Raw genomic sequence first — 18,442 nt, 5'->3', positions numbered from 1 at the left:
TTAGTTCTAATTTATTTTTTATATTTAAGTTATATAGTTACATTATTTTTAACTGGACTGTTGTTTTTGATTTTTGTGTAAAGAGTATTTTATTTAAAATAAATGTCGTGAATGTATGGACAGTATGTTTCGTAGATCAGAAATGATAGGGTGGGGATGGCGGAATGGAAATGATATTAAATCCCGACAGACGGGCTCTTTGTGGTTTTACGTAGAGAGGTATCATGCGTATCAGTCATACTCATACCAGTTGTTTGATTTTGTTTTTCACGTGGTAACTTCTCACAGTGGTGTGTAATTATGGAATTTACTAGAACTGTCATCGAATTTATTGTATTAGCAAACACAGGTAAAATTATTTGGTATTTAAAATCTTATATAAGTTATTTTTATGAAAAAAATTTAGTTTAATTAATGTTGCATTGCGGTTTAATTAAGTTGGTAAGTTAAATTGATTTATTGTATATTAAAATATAATTATTTTGTTGAATAAATTAAAATAATAATATGAGCTTGAGAAAGATCATGGAAAATAAAGGTCTTAGTAACTGCCAAACAGATTGTAATGTATTATATCAATCTAATTAACACATCATCTTCATTCGATTTTAGTTGATTTATATAATCGTACATCTAATAAAATGTATAATGATATCAATAATATCATTATATTATTTACTAGTTATCAAGTATACATTTGAGAGAGGCTTATATTAATTGTATAGTTATTTACCTTGCCCCAATCAACTGTATTTACTAAATTTTAAATAAAAATCGTATTATTTGTCTTTTAATACAATAACTATTTAAAATATGGTTAGTTGTTCTATATTATTGTAAATACCGAACGAATAAGAGAATTAATATAAATATTAAGATTTTTTTTTTTTGTAAATTCATTAAAACAAATTTAATAAAATAAAACGAACGTAATAAAGTCTCTTATTTACATACACAAGTTAATTGATCATAATATACATTAGGACTTCCTACTTACTAGGACTTATCACATATTTTATAATGAAAGGTTATTATAACGAAATTGACAGTTAATAAAATATATTATAAATTTAAAATAGGGCTTTCATGTTGGGTATTAATTAAGTAATGGTTTATACTTTATTTAGATATTGTGCGTAATATGTATACTTATTGAATAATATAAGCATTTTAGTAATTTTTTGGAGTTTTAAAGTCTCTTAATAATAGAGACTTTAACGTGCTCTGTCATTGTAACATTTACGTTTATTGATACTACATGGCTATGTACTCATGAAAAAATGTCAAGCATCACTAAAAATAAAGTAACTTATAAAGGTATTATAAAATTATTAATAAAAAAATCAAGATTGGTCAACATTTTTCAGTAACACGTAGTAAAATTTAATTAATATTTAAAAAAATAAATAGTAAAAATAATCAGTAGTTTATTAAATAATTAATAACATGGTGCATCGTAACACCCACGAATACACCCACACGCTAGGTATAATATTAATGATATTATATACATATATATATATTAAAAAAATAATTCTAGTTTTGTGAAGCGTATATGATTTTATATTCATCGTTCATCGTTGAAAATTGTGAATCCGTACAACAACATCCTATTGCATTACACTCTGCCGCGTAACGATTAAATGGCATGCGAAAGGAGTACACGGTTGTTCAGTCTCGAATTATATTATTAATATAATTATATTACACCAATATGTATATTGCAAAGATTTATATTCTTAATAAAAAAAAATGGATAATATTGTTGATATGCTGAAGAAAACTCGGAATATGTGATTTAATTATTAATGTTACTCATAATATGTTGAACTTTGTTTCTATTATAAGCGTTATCTTATTTTCGTTGTTTAACATATTGTATAATTAAATTGTTGATTTAAAGCGGTAAGTAAGATCTTTTTTAAAGTAAATAAATTATGCATTTTAAAAATTAATTACCTTAAAAAAACTTATTGAATTCTTCCTCATTGTATTGAGACTTGAGAAAGTAATGATAACACGATACAAATATATAATTATAATATTATTATAATAAAATATAAAATTATAATATAATTCAAAATAGGTATTAAAATTATATTGTAGGTAAGTATTACCTGATAGATTTATAAAAACTATATACTAATATATTTGTAAAAAAATAAAGGCTTTGGTCTGTATGGGAGGGAGACTGTTTACTCTTACTAATACATAAATAATTATAATGACATTTTTATTAAAATCTAAAAATTATTTTATTCAATAGATGGTACTGTGGTAGGCGGTGATGATAACCTAACCTATTTAAGTATCTATAAACATGACAATATTTTACTAGGTATTCGTTTACACATCCGTAATTATTACTAAAATTTTGTTTTGTTCATCAACTACTATTTTATAAGGGATGAGTTTGTAAGTTTCACCAAATTAAAGATATGTAATTTGCACCAAAATAATTATTTATTTGTTGGATTATCGAATATTCGATTATTCCTTAATATCATCGTTGACGTCAAGACTAGATGGACACGAATCACGAATGACAATAATAATTTTTCGGGATTTTTCGCCTTATCTGGTAATATTTTGACATTTTACGTCCAATTATCGGTCGTAATCGCGTTATATATATATTTATAATATATAGTGTATATCAGTTTATTATTTTGATCAAATACTAAGCTATACGTTTAGTCTTGCCGTTTCGTCGTAATACGTAATTTAACGTAACACTTTTGTATTGCAGTTTTTAATTTTTTATATATTACATATATATTTTTTTAATTGGCTAAATTATTTTTGTATTCATAATTATACGATTTAATATAAATTTAAAATAATATGTGTATAAGATCAGCTATTTTATAAATAAATTTAAGCTAAATATTATGATATAGAAACTTGTAAGTTGGTACTATCGAGATACTATCGAAAAAATAATCGATTTTAATTTTGGTGCAAATTACAATTCCTATTTTTTACTACCTGAGGATGGTGCAAATTACAAACGCATTTAAAAAAATGGTGCAAATCAAGGCCATAACTAAAAAAAATTTCGGGGGGAGGGGGTCTGGACCCTTCGGACCCCCACCCCTTCGATACGGTCTAGGTGAAAATTACACATGTTGTATATAATTTGGGTCAATTTCGGTGCCTTTTAAATAGTATCATTTTTCATAAGTTTTAATTAATCTAATGAATTAATTGATAAATATATGCTTTAATACCTACTTACTTGTTTTGATCGTCAAAAAATGTAAAATCAAAAATATTTTAGTAAATTATATATATATGGGGAAAGTGTAGTAGTGCTGTGAAAATACTCTTTCTATATTACATTATTGCATATAGTATCATTATATAATTTATTATAGCTGTACATATTGCATATATATATATAAGTGGTGTATATAACTTATTTGAATTTTAAAACGTAATGTTGTAGCTATTACATTTGTTTCTTCCGGACCATTGGATTGCGAACCCCGACCAGAACCAGATAGCGGACAAGTGATTTTCACGGCATCCAAAAATTGGAGAAGGGCTGTGGAGGTGTACCAATGTGATGCTGGTTACGTTCTGACAGGTCAAACAAAGCACACGTGTTTAGATGGAGTGTGGTCCGGACATGTTCCGTCGTGTACACGGCCTACTAGTTCCGGTAAATGGATGTATTTTATTATTATTGTTTGTTATTATTATTATTATGTGTATCAATACAACGTTTATATTAGATTACACTGATAAAAAAATCAGCGGGGTACATAATACCTAAAATATTTGTCAACATGTATATATTGTTTATAGTATATTATATAATACATTATATTAGGTACTATTTGAATAACAACTTGATACTTATACAATTTTATCATGTTTACCCTTTTTATATATACGCTACAGGTCACAATAACAATAATATTATCAGTTCAGCACAAGGTTGGTTTTCATTCAGGTAGGAAATTACTTATATTACTGCATAATAATATGAATTCATAAGATATTATTTTATGTTTGAATGAATATCAATTTTATATTTTTATCAGCTGTATTATGGTTTTTGTATAATATTCATAAGATTTGGATTAAATCATTATATTCATCAATATTTTAGGCGTATATTAAAACTCGACACAAAAAGAAGAATTCAAAATAATGAGAAGCGATTAGAAAAAAAATCTGTAGATATTGAAATACCTGAAACACTTCAGCAGACATCAGGTAAAATGTATATACTGTTGTAAAGAATAATAAACAATTTGTTAATATTTTTGATTAAATATATCCATTAAATAGGACATGGTACATTTCAACTTCCAAAACATATGATTAGAGACTCAACTAAAGAATATTCAGTAGGAGATTACGATTTGAGCTGTTTGTTTAGAAAACGACATGGAAAAATTTTTTTGAAGGCACCTAAGTTGCCATATGCACGTGTGGTGAAGTATTCAAAGTAAGGACCACAATTTTTATGAAATGTATTATATCTATTTTGTATTCCAAATTTCCAATGTTAGAAAAGTCTTATATTATACTAATTAATCGTATTGTATATGATAATGTAATTATTTATCTCTAACCATTATTCGTTATTACTTATTTATTTTAATAGATGGTATATTAATATATAGGTAAAAATTATTATTATTTACAAAATATGGGGAAATAGAATGAGTATTTTTTCATATGATTTTTATTGAGATTATCTGGTTTTACAAGTAAAATAAATATGTATTTACGGCTTTATAATAATTATGTTGAATTTGAATTTATATTTTATAAATTTTAAAATATATTATGACTTATTTTCATTAATCCATGGAAATATAGAATTAGTCTATATAATTTAATGTAAAATAGAATATTTTATAAATTGGTTTATATTATTACTTTTTTCATTTTAAGGGGGGAGTGAGACGCCCGTGTTTCCAGATATACGATTAATAAGTAATAGTGACGATTGTATTTTCATAGGAATAAAAATACTGTTGATCCAAAAAACAAATATTTAGAAGCGATTTACCATTGTATCAAAGGGCACGTGTTCGAAAACCCTTCATATACCAAGCTTTATTGTAGTAATGGCAATTGGGTTGGCGTTAAACCAGTATGTGTTCCTAAAACGACACCGATGACTGTTAGTATTATATTATATTATAATTTATAATAGTGGGATAATAATTGAAATTATATTTAATTATCTTGTTTAATTATTAATTTTCTGACGTGTTAGATGTATCAAATGGAATGTTATATCAAGTGTCCACCGGACAAGAACGTAAGTTTAGCTGAAGGTGAACAATTTATAAATTTTGAAGTGGAACAACCAAACACGAATTACGATTGGAACAGGTGTTGTATACTATAATAATATAAAAATATTAAATTGAACAGAAATGGCTTAATGTAGAGTTCGGTTAACTTTAAACTTAAAACTTATACAGGTTTGGTTCATTGAGTTCCGGTTGGTACAAAAATTCGTCGAGAATTTTGATACCGGGTTTGTATATAATCACCTACACGGTTCGAGATGACGAAGACGTGGATATTGCTTCATGTAGAACAACTGTCCGAGTTACGGGTAAAATAATTATACTTATTCAACTAGGAAATCAGTATAATATATATTATATATGGTAGAATATTTATGGTTATAAAACTGTTTATTTGTTACTCATAGATGATGAAGTTCCGTCAGTGAAAAATTGTCCGACTTATTTGGAGGTAATAGAGGATTTTTCGAAAAAGAACACCGTTCCCGTATCATGGCCTGAACCTCGGTTTTCAGACAACATAGGCGTTACACAAGTGGCAAAAACGATGGTGTGTGTATACTTTGATAATTTGAACATTTTATTGATTTTATTTACACGTTCTAATTGATTTAGGAACCAGGTCAACTTATGGGCCCAGGACTATATAATGTATTATACATGGCAATGGATGCATCAAAAAATGAGGCTACATGTAATTTCACTATTGAAGTTAAAGGTATCAATGCAAAACATACACACATATAATATTAAATATATTATATATACCTAGTCTATTTCGAAAAAAAAAATATATAAATATATTATTTAAATGAATATGTTCTGTTTAGATCGGGCAGTGATTGACATTGAAAACAGTACACTAAAAGAAACATTGAATAAAATCACTTAAAAAGGCGTTGTATGAAGATTTATATGTTTAACTTGACTAATTTTTATCATAACCATTATTTAAACTAAGAAATTATTTGATGAGATGAATGTTTTTTATACTAATAAATAATTATTTTAATTTATATTTAATAACATATAAAAAAATGTTTGATTTTTATTATGGTATCTAGTTTTGTTTCTATTTGAAGCATTGTTAACTGTTCGTCGGTTTTTTCTTTTTCAAAATATTTTCTATGTCAATTAGGTATAATTTTCGATATATCATATATAAGTGGATGTTGTTTAATGTAATTGTATACATTTTTTATAGCATTAGATATACACCATACTAGCTGTTCCCGTGCACTTTTTTACCCTTAAAAATTCTATACAAAATCCCGTAGTCCTTAAAACTTCATCAATGTTTTAAAACTTATTTTATCATTAATTGATATTGTGGACAATGTAGGCTTCCGACCCACCGTGTTACATCGCCCACTCGCACTATCACTTCGTTTTCGCTACTTCATTATTATGTATATAAAGATACACTCTTATGTTATACCAAGTGATATTTTGGCTTAAATCAACTTTAACATTAGGTTTCAGATTTTTAAAAAGTAATTTATTAATTTATTGTGTTTGTAAGTAGTTGAGCCAAATTTAACTTATGAAATTGAGTCGAAATGTTCAAGGTTTCAAAATGTACGGTGGAGATAAAATAAAATAGGTATTTATTCAATAATATTTGGTACATACAATAATAAATATGTTAAACAATGATATGACCATCTATACTTAATGGTATGATGCTTGCATGGTTAAAATGGTTAAGTACAAGTGGTTTTACGTATCACATATAGGTGTAATTCTATTGTTGGTTAAATAACGGGTTAAACATTTCATGAATTTCATAAATTTCGTGACAAAAATATTAATATATATTATTTTAATCGTGATTTATTAGTCGTTGAGTTGTATATGGGGCTAATGCGCGTATACTTAAATTATGTGTAATAAATACATTTGTAAAATATCAAAAGTATAAAAAAAAAGTTAACAAATCATGGTGTGAATGGTAAAAGCTAATGATAATTATAATTAAGATTAAAACAATATGTGACCAATAGGTTATATAATAATTAACAAGAGGCAACAATAATCATCTCCACCACCACCACAACAACAACAACAACAACAACAACAACAACAACGGCACTCGTGACTAGTCAATTAATATTATGAATTAGTGAGTTTTAAATAATCGGTGCACATGTTGCTAGCAGTGTTGTGTTATTATTTAAGATGTGGTGACAATAATATTATAGTATCGTCGTACAGCGTCGTTAACTAAATCCACAGTACATTATCGTAATCCACCCCATTAGGTCACGCGCATTTGTACGAACCGTACGTGTTGATGCACGTCAAACCGCGCTCGGAGCAAACGTTCGGCGATTGTTGCAGCTCCGGGTCCGAACACTCGTCCACGTCCACGCACGTTTTCCACCCGTCGTCCAACTGCAATCCGTCCGGACACACGCAGAACGCGGATCCCACGGTGTTGATGCACTGGTGCGAACACCCGGCAGTGCCGTCCCGACACTCGTCCACGTCGTCGCAAGTGTGCCGGTCGTCGGCCAGCCTGGTGCCCGGTATGCCGTGACACGAACACTTGTATCCTCCCCAGGTGTTCGTGCACGTTCCTTGGCACGGCCCGTGACCGTTGCGCAATAAGCACTCGTCGATGTCTGCAACACGCGCGTCAGGCACAACACACGAGTTACATATATATTATAGTTATTTACAGACGTTTGACAAATACTATTGAGTATTGGTACGTGTTGAAGGGCGCGCAGGTGTATACGGCGATCGCAACGAATAGGAAACCGGTCCGATAGATTAGTATTTATTTATTTATTTAATCAGGTGTTTTTACATAGTATGCGAATTATGGTAGTTCGGAATCGGAAACAGTTGTTTGATTATCAATAATAATTAATAATAGAAGATAATAGTTTTCAAGTTTAATATTTAAGATCGAATATCAACATTAACGTTATAGTTCATTATTTTACGCGTGACATAATTACAATAATTGGACAATAAAAGATTTATATACCCATGAATATATTATGACACAGCATTAACTCCAGTAACAACTAACAATACTACTTAATATAAATATTAAATTCAAATTAAAAATCTTTAAGCGCACAAGCACATTTGTAGAAGCATCACGAATATTCTACGCACTTAATAAAACGTAAAATTAGTTTTACACGGATAAATCATTAAAAACTGACATGAGACATATGACAAAAAAAAAAAAGTGGGTATCGCTCTGCTGTATAGTAGAGACGGAGAGTAGGTCACTGGTCACTCTAATCTAATGGATGTGTTAAATTTGAATGCAATGACGGGTATCATTGTTTACGAAAAACGATTCTGAACGGAGATGATTTATCGGTCAATGATAATTAGTTGGATACATTATATTATTACCTACCTATATTTAAATTGTAAAATATCGTTTTTTTACGCGATTTCGTAAAAAATTAAATATCATACGCTCATAAAATGTTTTCTATATTGAAGCTGGAATTTTTTTTACAGTTACTTGAAGGAAAACTTATGGATAACCTTGTATTGGATTTTTGAACTTTAAGTATAAATCACAAATATTTTATGAATTTTCAACTCCAAAATTCCTTGCAAATTTTCGGGATTTTGATATATTTCGTAAACATTTGAACTTTAAATGCTTTAAACAAAAATTGTAACTAACGATTTTTGATTTTTTTTTACTACAATGGGTACAACTTATAATAAACCTTGTATTAAATTTTAAAGATATTTTGGTTAGCCAAATTTTTTTTTATCGGCATTTAAAAAAAAAAAAATTAATAAAGTCGAAAATTTCAATTGTTAATAAGTAGCTTAAAAAAGGTCAAAATATTTTGAAAATTTAATCGTAAATAGATAACTATAATATAAACATTTGATGAAATTTTCAAGTATTTACAGTGGTTAAAATGCGTAAAAATTCCCGTTTTTCCGTTATTTTTTTAGGGTTTTTCCGGACGCTTTTGAAAACTACTGGAAATGTTTTACTTTTGACCCTCCAAAGTACTAACTAGATGAATTTTCCTATTCAAAGAGGGGCTGAAGTTAAAGCATTATTATTACTTCAAAACGTGATGACAGACACAAAAATAAAACACACATCATTGTAAAATCAATACATTCATCACTCCGTTCGGAATCTAAAATATCGAATATTTCGCGTTTTTTTGCGCGCAAATTGTTCCGACAATATACCTGACAATGCATGTGAAATTCCGAAATCTAAAAGCGAATCATTCACCCAAAAAATGTATGTACAAAGTTTTTTAAAAAAATGGTTTTTCGAGGCCTTTCGTATTAAATTTGTTTGATTTTTATAATTTTACCGATTTATAGAGATATTTCTACGGTTTCTTTAGTAATTAAAATACTATTATGTTATTATACACGTTAGTATGCTGCAACACTTTGCCTTCGGTCTTTCGAACTAATAATGACTTTCGATATGTATACCTAATCCTATCCAGTTATGGGGTAGTTGTTTAGGAATTCCCATTACATGGTCTCGTGAACCGGGTTATCGAAAAGGTTTAAATTAAGTTTTCTAAGTTATATTTCACAAGTTTTAGAAATGTATGTCCTTCGATAGAAGGACAGTTGTGTTAGTGATAGCTAACACAATCGTAAACGGTATGTCGATATAGGAACGTAGGTATGCAGTCATGCAGTATAGTATACATAGCTTTATTTAATGTTTGAAACAATATTAAATAATATATATAGTATCAACAAATTTATTATAATTTGTCTTAAATGTAGGTTATTACACTTAAGCAAATTGAGTTAACATGATATGTTAAAAGTTTAAAGTTGGCTGTTGTTGGTAATTTGCATTCTAAACCCGTCGAATATAGTCTGTAGTACTATAGTACTGTATACAGTATAAGCACAAGCTATAATATAGACTTTATTAAACTATGTGCATTGAATTTGTCAACGATTATTCTACGATTTTTCAAATTTCCGTGCGATTTAGTGTATTTTTTTTCATTTGATAATTTAAATCAAAACATTGGCTGATTGTCATTCATTAACTTTTGGTTTTAGAGCCATAGTTAAAAGGTTAAAAGGTTAAAATATCGGTCTATTCGATTATGGTATTGAAACACTTATTGCTATTTAAAATAAATGCAAGTTATTTTGCGCATGAGCACACAAAATAATTAAAAATTTGAAAATCATCAAAAACTATTTATTTCTGTATTCCCCATCTCCTTCCAGAAACCCCATATTAATCCCCGAGGTCACGGGATTGAAATATTTCAGTTATTAAAAGGAATATAAACATTATTTCATGTCATTTTTGTTATTATCATGGTTTTCATTAGTACAAGGAAAAAATAATGAATTAATTAGTTCAGAGTATTGATATCGATCATAGATCGGACCCAAAAGAGAAGGAGGGATCGGGGTTCATATTTTATATTTTATTATTATAAAACATACGTTTGATCCAAACGAATGGATTTATATTATTAAAAAAACGGAATTTTGTTCTTGCAGGTTGCGTGTCAAGCTATGAGTGCAAAAGTGGGCAACCATAGTGTGATGTTAATGTGCCCGTAATTAGTAATATTTATATAATAATAATACTATAAAGGTTAAGTTTAACATTAGTAGCATCTATATTTCTATGGTTATTTATAAAGAAAGTTTGAAAGTGTGATCGATATTACGAACGCGTTTTCAAGCGAGTCTTTGTCGTTAAGACAACGTCTAGAGATCGCGTATAAGTGCGTTGAAATCGATATTTATGTATATATAAATAGATAGATAAAGTGCACGCGTGGGACGACCATAATTTATTCTTAATATATGATACATTATATATAAATATAGATATATCTAGTTAGGTACATAATATTATGTTATTTGGTATGTACTATGTATCGCACGAGATAGCTATTATGATAAGTGTCAGTTGCATTTTTAGTCTGATAAAATGTTGTATTGATTAAAGCGCTCGAAGGTATTGTGTCAATTTATAATTTATTTTGTTTGTGTAGATCTTTCTACAAAATTGTATTTAATACCTATGTTATTGTTTTAAGTGTACAAACACAAATTTAATTAAAATGTTTATTTTAAAATAGTTTCTAAATCTAAAATAACTTTGGAAATAATATTATTTCAACGTGATATTAATGTATTGATCAATAACAATATATTATAGTTTAAAATAATATGCAGAAAGTCACTGTGTTTATTTTTGTAATAAACGACCACCTATTTAATAACTACTATATAATATGTCATATTCATAATGTTATATATAATATATATAGTCTTTTACTTATCTCTCCCGGCTTTACTTTAAAACTAAACCACATTATAATGAACATTTAATTCAACTTTTAAAATATTAACACATAAATATATTATAGTCCCATAAATATAATAATCTTGATACCTCTGTGACCTGCAGATTTTTATATATTACAAAAACAATAATTTAAAAATAGGTATGTAATTTAATTTTAGATAGGTAAACCAAAATGTACTTAAAATTGTAATTTTAATTTTAATTTAATATTTGGCTCTTAAATACACTAATAAAAAAAAAAAAAAAATGTTTATTTTGGCACGTTACGATGAAACGTCCTGGTCCTGGTTACCTACAATCTACATATTCAGTATATATTATTATTATCTATATGGTTATTTACATAGTGATTCCATATATTATTTTAGATTACTTATATAATTATTGTTTAATTAAAACATTTAAATATACACGAACCTATATGAAATATATTTACCCAGTACCCACATAGTATTATATAGTTTATTGTTTACCTTCACATTTGGTGTCAGCTACCATAAAACCAGGTGGACAATGACACCTGTACGATCCTGGAGTGTTGATGCAAAGTCCTTCACAACCTCCGTTATTTGTCAAGCATTCGTTAACATCTACACGAAACATTAAGAAAATAAAGGTTAGACAGTATTATTACTACACATCACCGGAGCATAATGGTATTATTTATTTCAAAAATCCCGCGAAACCAAATCAAATACACGTTTAATAAGTTATCTATGCGTAAACGAGTAAGGCGCAAAACAATGCCTTGGGAGGGGTTCTGAATATGAAGTTTCATCAAGAACGCGTATGTTAAAAAAAATATTATTTAAAATACAGTTACAACAAGAACTTGAAGATGTTTATTAAAGTGTTTGATGAAGACCTTGGCCGTGTTTGAGCCCTTATATAGTAGATCATAGTTAAACTGGTACTAAAAATGATCGATACGTATTACAGAGTCTGGTAGTCGCATGCATTTTATGTTCTTGCTACATTTTGGTCGATATTAGTAATTATATAGAACGCGATTTATTTCATTTATTGAATATAAATTAAAATTTTTATCGTTAATCTAATCTTTAATAGTTAATAGTTGTTATTTATAATTTTATTTTACTCATTACCTATTACTAAATTGTACATAATATTATATTATTGTGAAATATCTCGACCCTGAAATCATTCAGATTGTTAGATCGGTATTTCGTTTTAACAATTATTACAATACGGATATGTCGTTTCAAAAAATAAATTATGATTACACACACATATCAACTTTTGTGCTTTGGTTAGGTCTAAAAATAAACTTATAACACTTAGTCAATATAATTCATGTATTATGTAGGAAAACAATTTATTTTAATATAACGATTTTTAATTATTAATAGTATGTATTTAATATTTGAATGAAAATATGTACGTATAAAGGTCGCATTTAATTGTTTATCATATAACACGAGGTAATACTACAATTGTCATACCTCAAATCTAGCACTCCACCACGAATATTATCAAATACATTATTGTTATTGCATATTCGTTTATTATTTTAATATGATTGGCGTGACTCCGTTTTGTTTATCGGTGGTATTAAATTTTAATTTATATTGTAATAACTCTGGTAGTAATGATATTGCTGATTATATAGTTTGTAATGACAATTATAATATATGCTCGATATTCATAAACGGGTCAAAAATTATTAAAATGTAGGTCGAATTATTTTTTTTTTAAACATTATAATTACATGCGATCAGACATACAAAATGCTATACTAATAAGTAATAATATAATTATTATTTTCATTTATTTTAAATTTATATAAAATATTTTATTTTTCGTAACTTTGATTTTTTATTCGATAGGTGAAATAAAAATTAAATTCATTAATCGTTACAAAGTGGCATTTAAAAATAATATTGTTTAACTAAATTTAATTAATGTGTCAGAAAATAATTTAAATATTTATTTACAAAATGATTATGTGTTGAAACAATTATTCGAATTAAAAAAATAACTGTAGTACATTATACGTCTTAATGCTGTATATTGATTACATAGATTATGTATTGTTTTATATCATATCATTTACTAATGAATTCAAACGTACCATAAGTATAATTTCTGGATGTATATTTTACCAAGGTTGGAACTAAAGAAGAATTTCTTAAAATTATATCAATCGGTGATGCCTCGTAAAGTATTTCGGGTATCGATTCTTTTTTTATAATTTCGTTGTCTTCGGCATTGACCGAAAAAAGATCACTGCTTTTGACTGTAACGTTAAATTTTTTATCAGGTTTTGACTTCTTTTTTTTCTTTTCATTTTTTTTGTTCTTTTTTTTATGTTTTTTTTCCTTTCGGATCTTCTTTTCTGATTTTTTTGGCTGTTCTGATTTTAATCCCCTACCATTCAGCCAATCATCATAGTTTTTCCACGGCCACCAAACATTGTTCTCGACTCTTTCGGTTTCCAAATTCGTATCAATTCTTTTCGAATGAACTTTTATCCCTTCTTTCGATACAACTCTTGGATTATCCCAACTACGAAAATACAATATTTTAATTATATTCACACATCACGTGAATACAAATGTGATAAAATTATAATATGGAAAACTTATAGTTAAATTAAATATTATTGCATTTCTTCTTTATATTTATACATTAATTACGTATTATTATTTATTAGTAAGGTTTGGATTTAAAGGCAATATAATGAAATAATCACTTGAAACGCAAAAAAAGGCAAGAAAAAAGCAGTTATTGACAAACAATTTTAAATTTCACCAACAAGAACACGTTTTGATCTAAATAGGGAGTTACTTTATTAAACACTAAATTAACTTTATAAAAACATCTAATAGCAATTAAAAGCATATTCAGTAAAGGTAATTTTAAACATTGCATTGATAACTAATGATGGTCTTGGTAACCTTTATCGATTTGTCCCGTAAATATGTAGGTATATACAGCTTACAACTTTTATAAATTAATAATTAAACAACAAAAACAAGCAAAACATAAAATAAACAATATATAGGTAAAAAAAAGAAAAAATGATTTTTATCTTAGATATTAAATGAAGCACGTTGTTATTTAATAATTATTTTTCTATCATTATCAAAAATAAATGGAATTTGCCTTCAAATCCGAACCTTATTTATTAGTAATTTATTTTAGTATAATACTAATAACTAAAAACTAAAAAGGGTATTAAAAAAAACTTTTTAAAATTATTCACACATTCAGACTAAACTAAACACAATTATATTATACATAGCTTACTCGAATAGTGTTCTTGACCGGTCTGCAATTTTTTCTTCATATTGTGTGTGGTTTTGTAAATTATAGTCTAAGCCATATTGTTGGCCACTCAGTTGTCTTGTTTGAAAATATGTAGTATCGTTGGTGACCAATGATACTAAAATAACAAAATGGGCATTAAGTCTATTTTGAGGATCGTTTTAAATTATTACGCGCATGGTCTATTTGAGGATAATACAACAACTAATCATAGCAACAAGACAGCTGTAATATTATTATTCCATTTGAAGAATGACGTGAACATTATTTTTCCTTTATTTAAATAAAATAAAAATAATAAACTACAAAAAAAATGTGGCTCTATTGTCAGGCTACGGTAGTAACGCTCATTTGTCATCAGTTCTTTTGTTTAATGGTTCTCGAGATTCAACGCCCATCGACTTTCAAGGCGGATAAAATAACACCTGGGCACCTAGCTATTTATTTAAAAATAAATAAATCTAATATACTACTGAAACAATAGGGAAAATGCTAATCATATTTTTACCTACATAATTGAAGATAATAAAAAATAAATAAATATGAAATTCTAAATGTCCCACACTAATGTGGGAACTTCAAAAACCAGATTTTTAATAAAATTTTGTAATCCTACGCTAAGAACGGGACACATGGATACTGAAATTAGAAGTAGAGGGAAGAACTTTAAAAGCGATTGTCGGATTATGTTAATCAGCGTCGTCAATTTGTTCGGTTTTAGCGCCTGCACAGTCATAAACTTATCTAATTTATTAACCGGTTTACATATTTAGGACATTATATCCAAATAGATCCAAGTAATGTTTTTTTTCGTCTTTGTCGCTTGTTCAATGATATTGGTATTAAATATGTTTATACATAAACACACGTTGATACAAACACTTATATACACGTGCATATTGCATATATATGTGTTTATTAAGAGCCATAAGAATGTAATTGATTTATAAAATATCCACAACAATTCAATATTTTGAAGCTATTTGGTTGACTTATGATTAGTTGAAGCATATGTTTAGTAATTTTGTATACTGCAGGAATTACAATAATAATAGAATTACAACATATTTATAGTAACTGATAAATAAATATTTTAAAACTACTTGAATAAATTCTAGTTAAATGTTAATTTATGCGTTACTTTATAAATATTAAATTTGTAAAATAAAATAGCATCATTTCAGGTAGTATTTTAGAAACTAAATTTATATCATTACAAATTATGGTTTATAATAACAATTTATATTATTACCTATTATTTGTATTAATAGTCATAATATAACAAATGTGCATATAAATAATGAGCTACTTTTAAAACAATGATTTAGTAATGATCTTAGATAAACCTGTTTAAAACAATGTTAACAAACATCATTTAACACCTGTAATAAGAATAAAATAGGTAGTTATCGATTTTGAATTCGTTTTAATTTTTTTTTTTATATAATTTTACTCAAAAATGTAATTATTTATTTTTAAATTAAAGACTTTTGGTTTGTTAGTTTTATAATATACTAAATACTCGGTGATTAATTATGATTCAAGTTATACATTTTTTAAGTCTTATTAGTTATTATAATAACATTTAAAAATTGAATTAAATTAAGTGTCATAATATACTGTAAATGTATTGATAGGAACGTCAGTATGAATCATAACATTGAGCCAATATTTTATTGCAGTATTTTTGAAGTAATATATATAAATGACATGTATGTTTTGGTAAAGGGATATAATTATTCATATTATATTACATTAAAAATACTGCACTTAAGATATTCGCATCATATCTTGAACGAAAGTTATTGAATTTAACATTAATTAACAGAACTTTATTTATTAATTTGCAGAATAAATATTAAATTGGTATCATTAACATATTTTGAAATTTAAAAACAATTAGTAGAAACATATTTTTTTTGTTTTGAAATTTTTAATAAATAAATAATATTGATTGTAAATCCAAGAATCTGTTATTATACACGTGTAAGATATAATACAAATAAATATATACAATAACTATATATATATATATATTTTACAATAAAACATCTCTCCAATAAAGAAGACATAATTTTTAATGTAGTATCATTCATGCATAATTATGTGTAAGAAGATACCCATTTTGTAAATGATGTATTAATTATATAAATTTTCTACAGGCTTACTGGTTTATTTACACAAAATTCCTCAAATTTGTTAAGTTTGAATACTTATTGAAATATTTTAAAGATATATTCTTCTTGACATTTTTGAACACAAAATTATGATAAAATGTCTCTGGCATGGCGTATTAATAATTGTAATAATAGTAATAATAGTAATTGTCTATTTACACAATATACATCCTATTAGGTACATTAATATTTTTTCAATAGGATTATTTTAAATACCTACTAAATGCATTATTATTTGTAACCTAATACAGTTTTATAAACATAACAAACAATTATTCAAAAAATGAATGTTTTAATACTGCTGTGTGATATTATTTGAACAAATAATAATCTATATCACGAATCGTTTATTAGTCCCTAAGTATAAGAACACTTGTTTAATTGAAACAAAATAATCTAGTGACGTTTAAACAAAATGTTTTATGTTTAGTAGGACTATGCACGAGTGATGAGATAAATAGAATGATAAAATATAATATATTCGTTTCATTATTAAAAAAATAATAGTAGATATCGAATTGATAAAATATAAGTAAATCAATAAGCTCCTATAATAAAACGAAACTATTTATTTTATTATCTGAATTTTTAATCTTTACATAGATATAATAATATATTAGTGTGAATTAACTACCTATTAAATTGTTAATACATTTTTATTTTGTTATTGATTACTGCTTACCGTAAACATTTGTAGTAACTGTATAAATAATAAATATTTGGACGATATTATATCTATGTATAAAACACATATTAATTTGGACGATTAATATTTTATTTTGGTATAAGAGCAGATCTTCTGAAGTCCTTAAAAAACTTTCTGTGTCCAAGGGTGGAGGTATACTGATGCAACCGGAAGGAGTGCCATATGAGAATCTCATCTGAATCATTCGTTTAGTTATAATATAATGTCCCCTCTAAGATGCACCTCGTTTCACGTTTGGATTTTACGACTATTTTAGATTTATATTTGTTTGTTTTTGATTTTTGTTTTATTATTTTTGATACGACATTCAATCTTCATGAGTATTGTTTTAAATTTAAATAATTGTATTGTGTAGGTATTAGGTACCTATATAATATAAAAATAGAAGATTTATTATTATTTTTATTGTTGAAACGTTAAACCATAACGTTTTAATTTATCTACTGATTAACTTAAATTTGTATTTTAACGAAGTACAAAATATTTCTTTCATTTAGATTTTAATTTAATTTAAGTACTCGTATTATAAGAAGTATACATAAAACATACACAAGATTAAGTCTGTGTATGATTTTTTTTCTTCAGAACTGCAAATTATTCTAATTAGATACTTGGTACATTTCTTTCTTTACAAATATATATTAAGTATTTATATATTTAAATGTACATA

At 26.6% G+C, this 18,442-nt stretch overlaps 2 protein-coding genes across 2 annotated transcripts; one reads left to right on the top strand and one right to left on the bottom strand.

Annotated features, from left to right (window-relative positions):
* The first annotated feature begins 214 nt into the window (after positions 1 to 214).
* Positions 215 to 6,268, top strand: LOC113554244 (sushi, von Willebrand factor type A, EGF and pentraxin domain-containing protein 1-like). Its single transcript, XM_026957996.1, has 11 exons — positions 215 to 349; positions 3,449 to 3,664; positions 3,907 to 3,958; positions 4,118 to 4,224; positions 4,300 to 4,459; positions 4,981 to 5,143; positions 5,240 to 5,358; positions 5,451 to 5,587; positions 5,687 to 5,829; positions 5,895 to 5,997; positions 6,110 to 6,268. Exons 1-11 carry the CDS (start codon positions 301 to 303, stop codon positions 6,169 to 6,171), a joined length of 1,311 nt encoding a protein of 436 aa, XP_026813797.1. The 5' UTR covers positions 215 to 300; the 3' UTR covers positions 6,172 to 6,268.
* Positions 6,269 to 6,891: 623 nt separating this feature from the next.
* LOC113554069 lies at positions 6,892 to 17,956 on the bottom strand. The gene is made up of 5 exons (XM_026957745.1): positions 17,749 to 17,956; positions 14,872 to 15,007; positions 13,694 to 14,127; positions 12,075 to 12,191; positions 6,892 to 7,903 (listed from the first exon to the last, which is right to left on the bottom strand). Exons 1-5 carry the CDS (start codon positions 17,954 to 17,956, stop codon positions 7,542 to 7,544), a joined length of 1,257 nt encoding a protein of 418 aa, XP_026813546.1. The 3' UTR covers positions 6,892 to 7,541.
* Between the last annotated feature and the right edge of the window lie 486 nt (positions 17,957 to 18,442).

This window comes from Rhopalosiphum maidis, chromosome 2, assembly GCF_003676215.2.
Source record: "Rhopalosiphum maidis isolate BTI-1 chromosome 2, ASM367621v3, whole genome shotgun sequence".
NCBI classification, from domain to species: Eukaryota; Metazoa; Arthropoda; class Insecta; order Hemiptera; family Aphididae; genus Rhopalosiphum; species Rhopalosiphum maidis.
The sequence above is the reverse complement of the archived record's forward strand: the minus strand, read 5'-3'. Positions and strand labels throughout refer to the sequence as shown.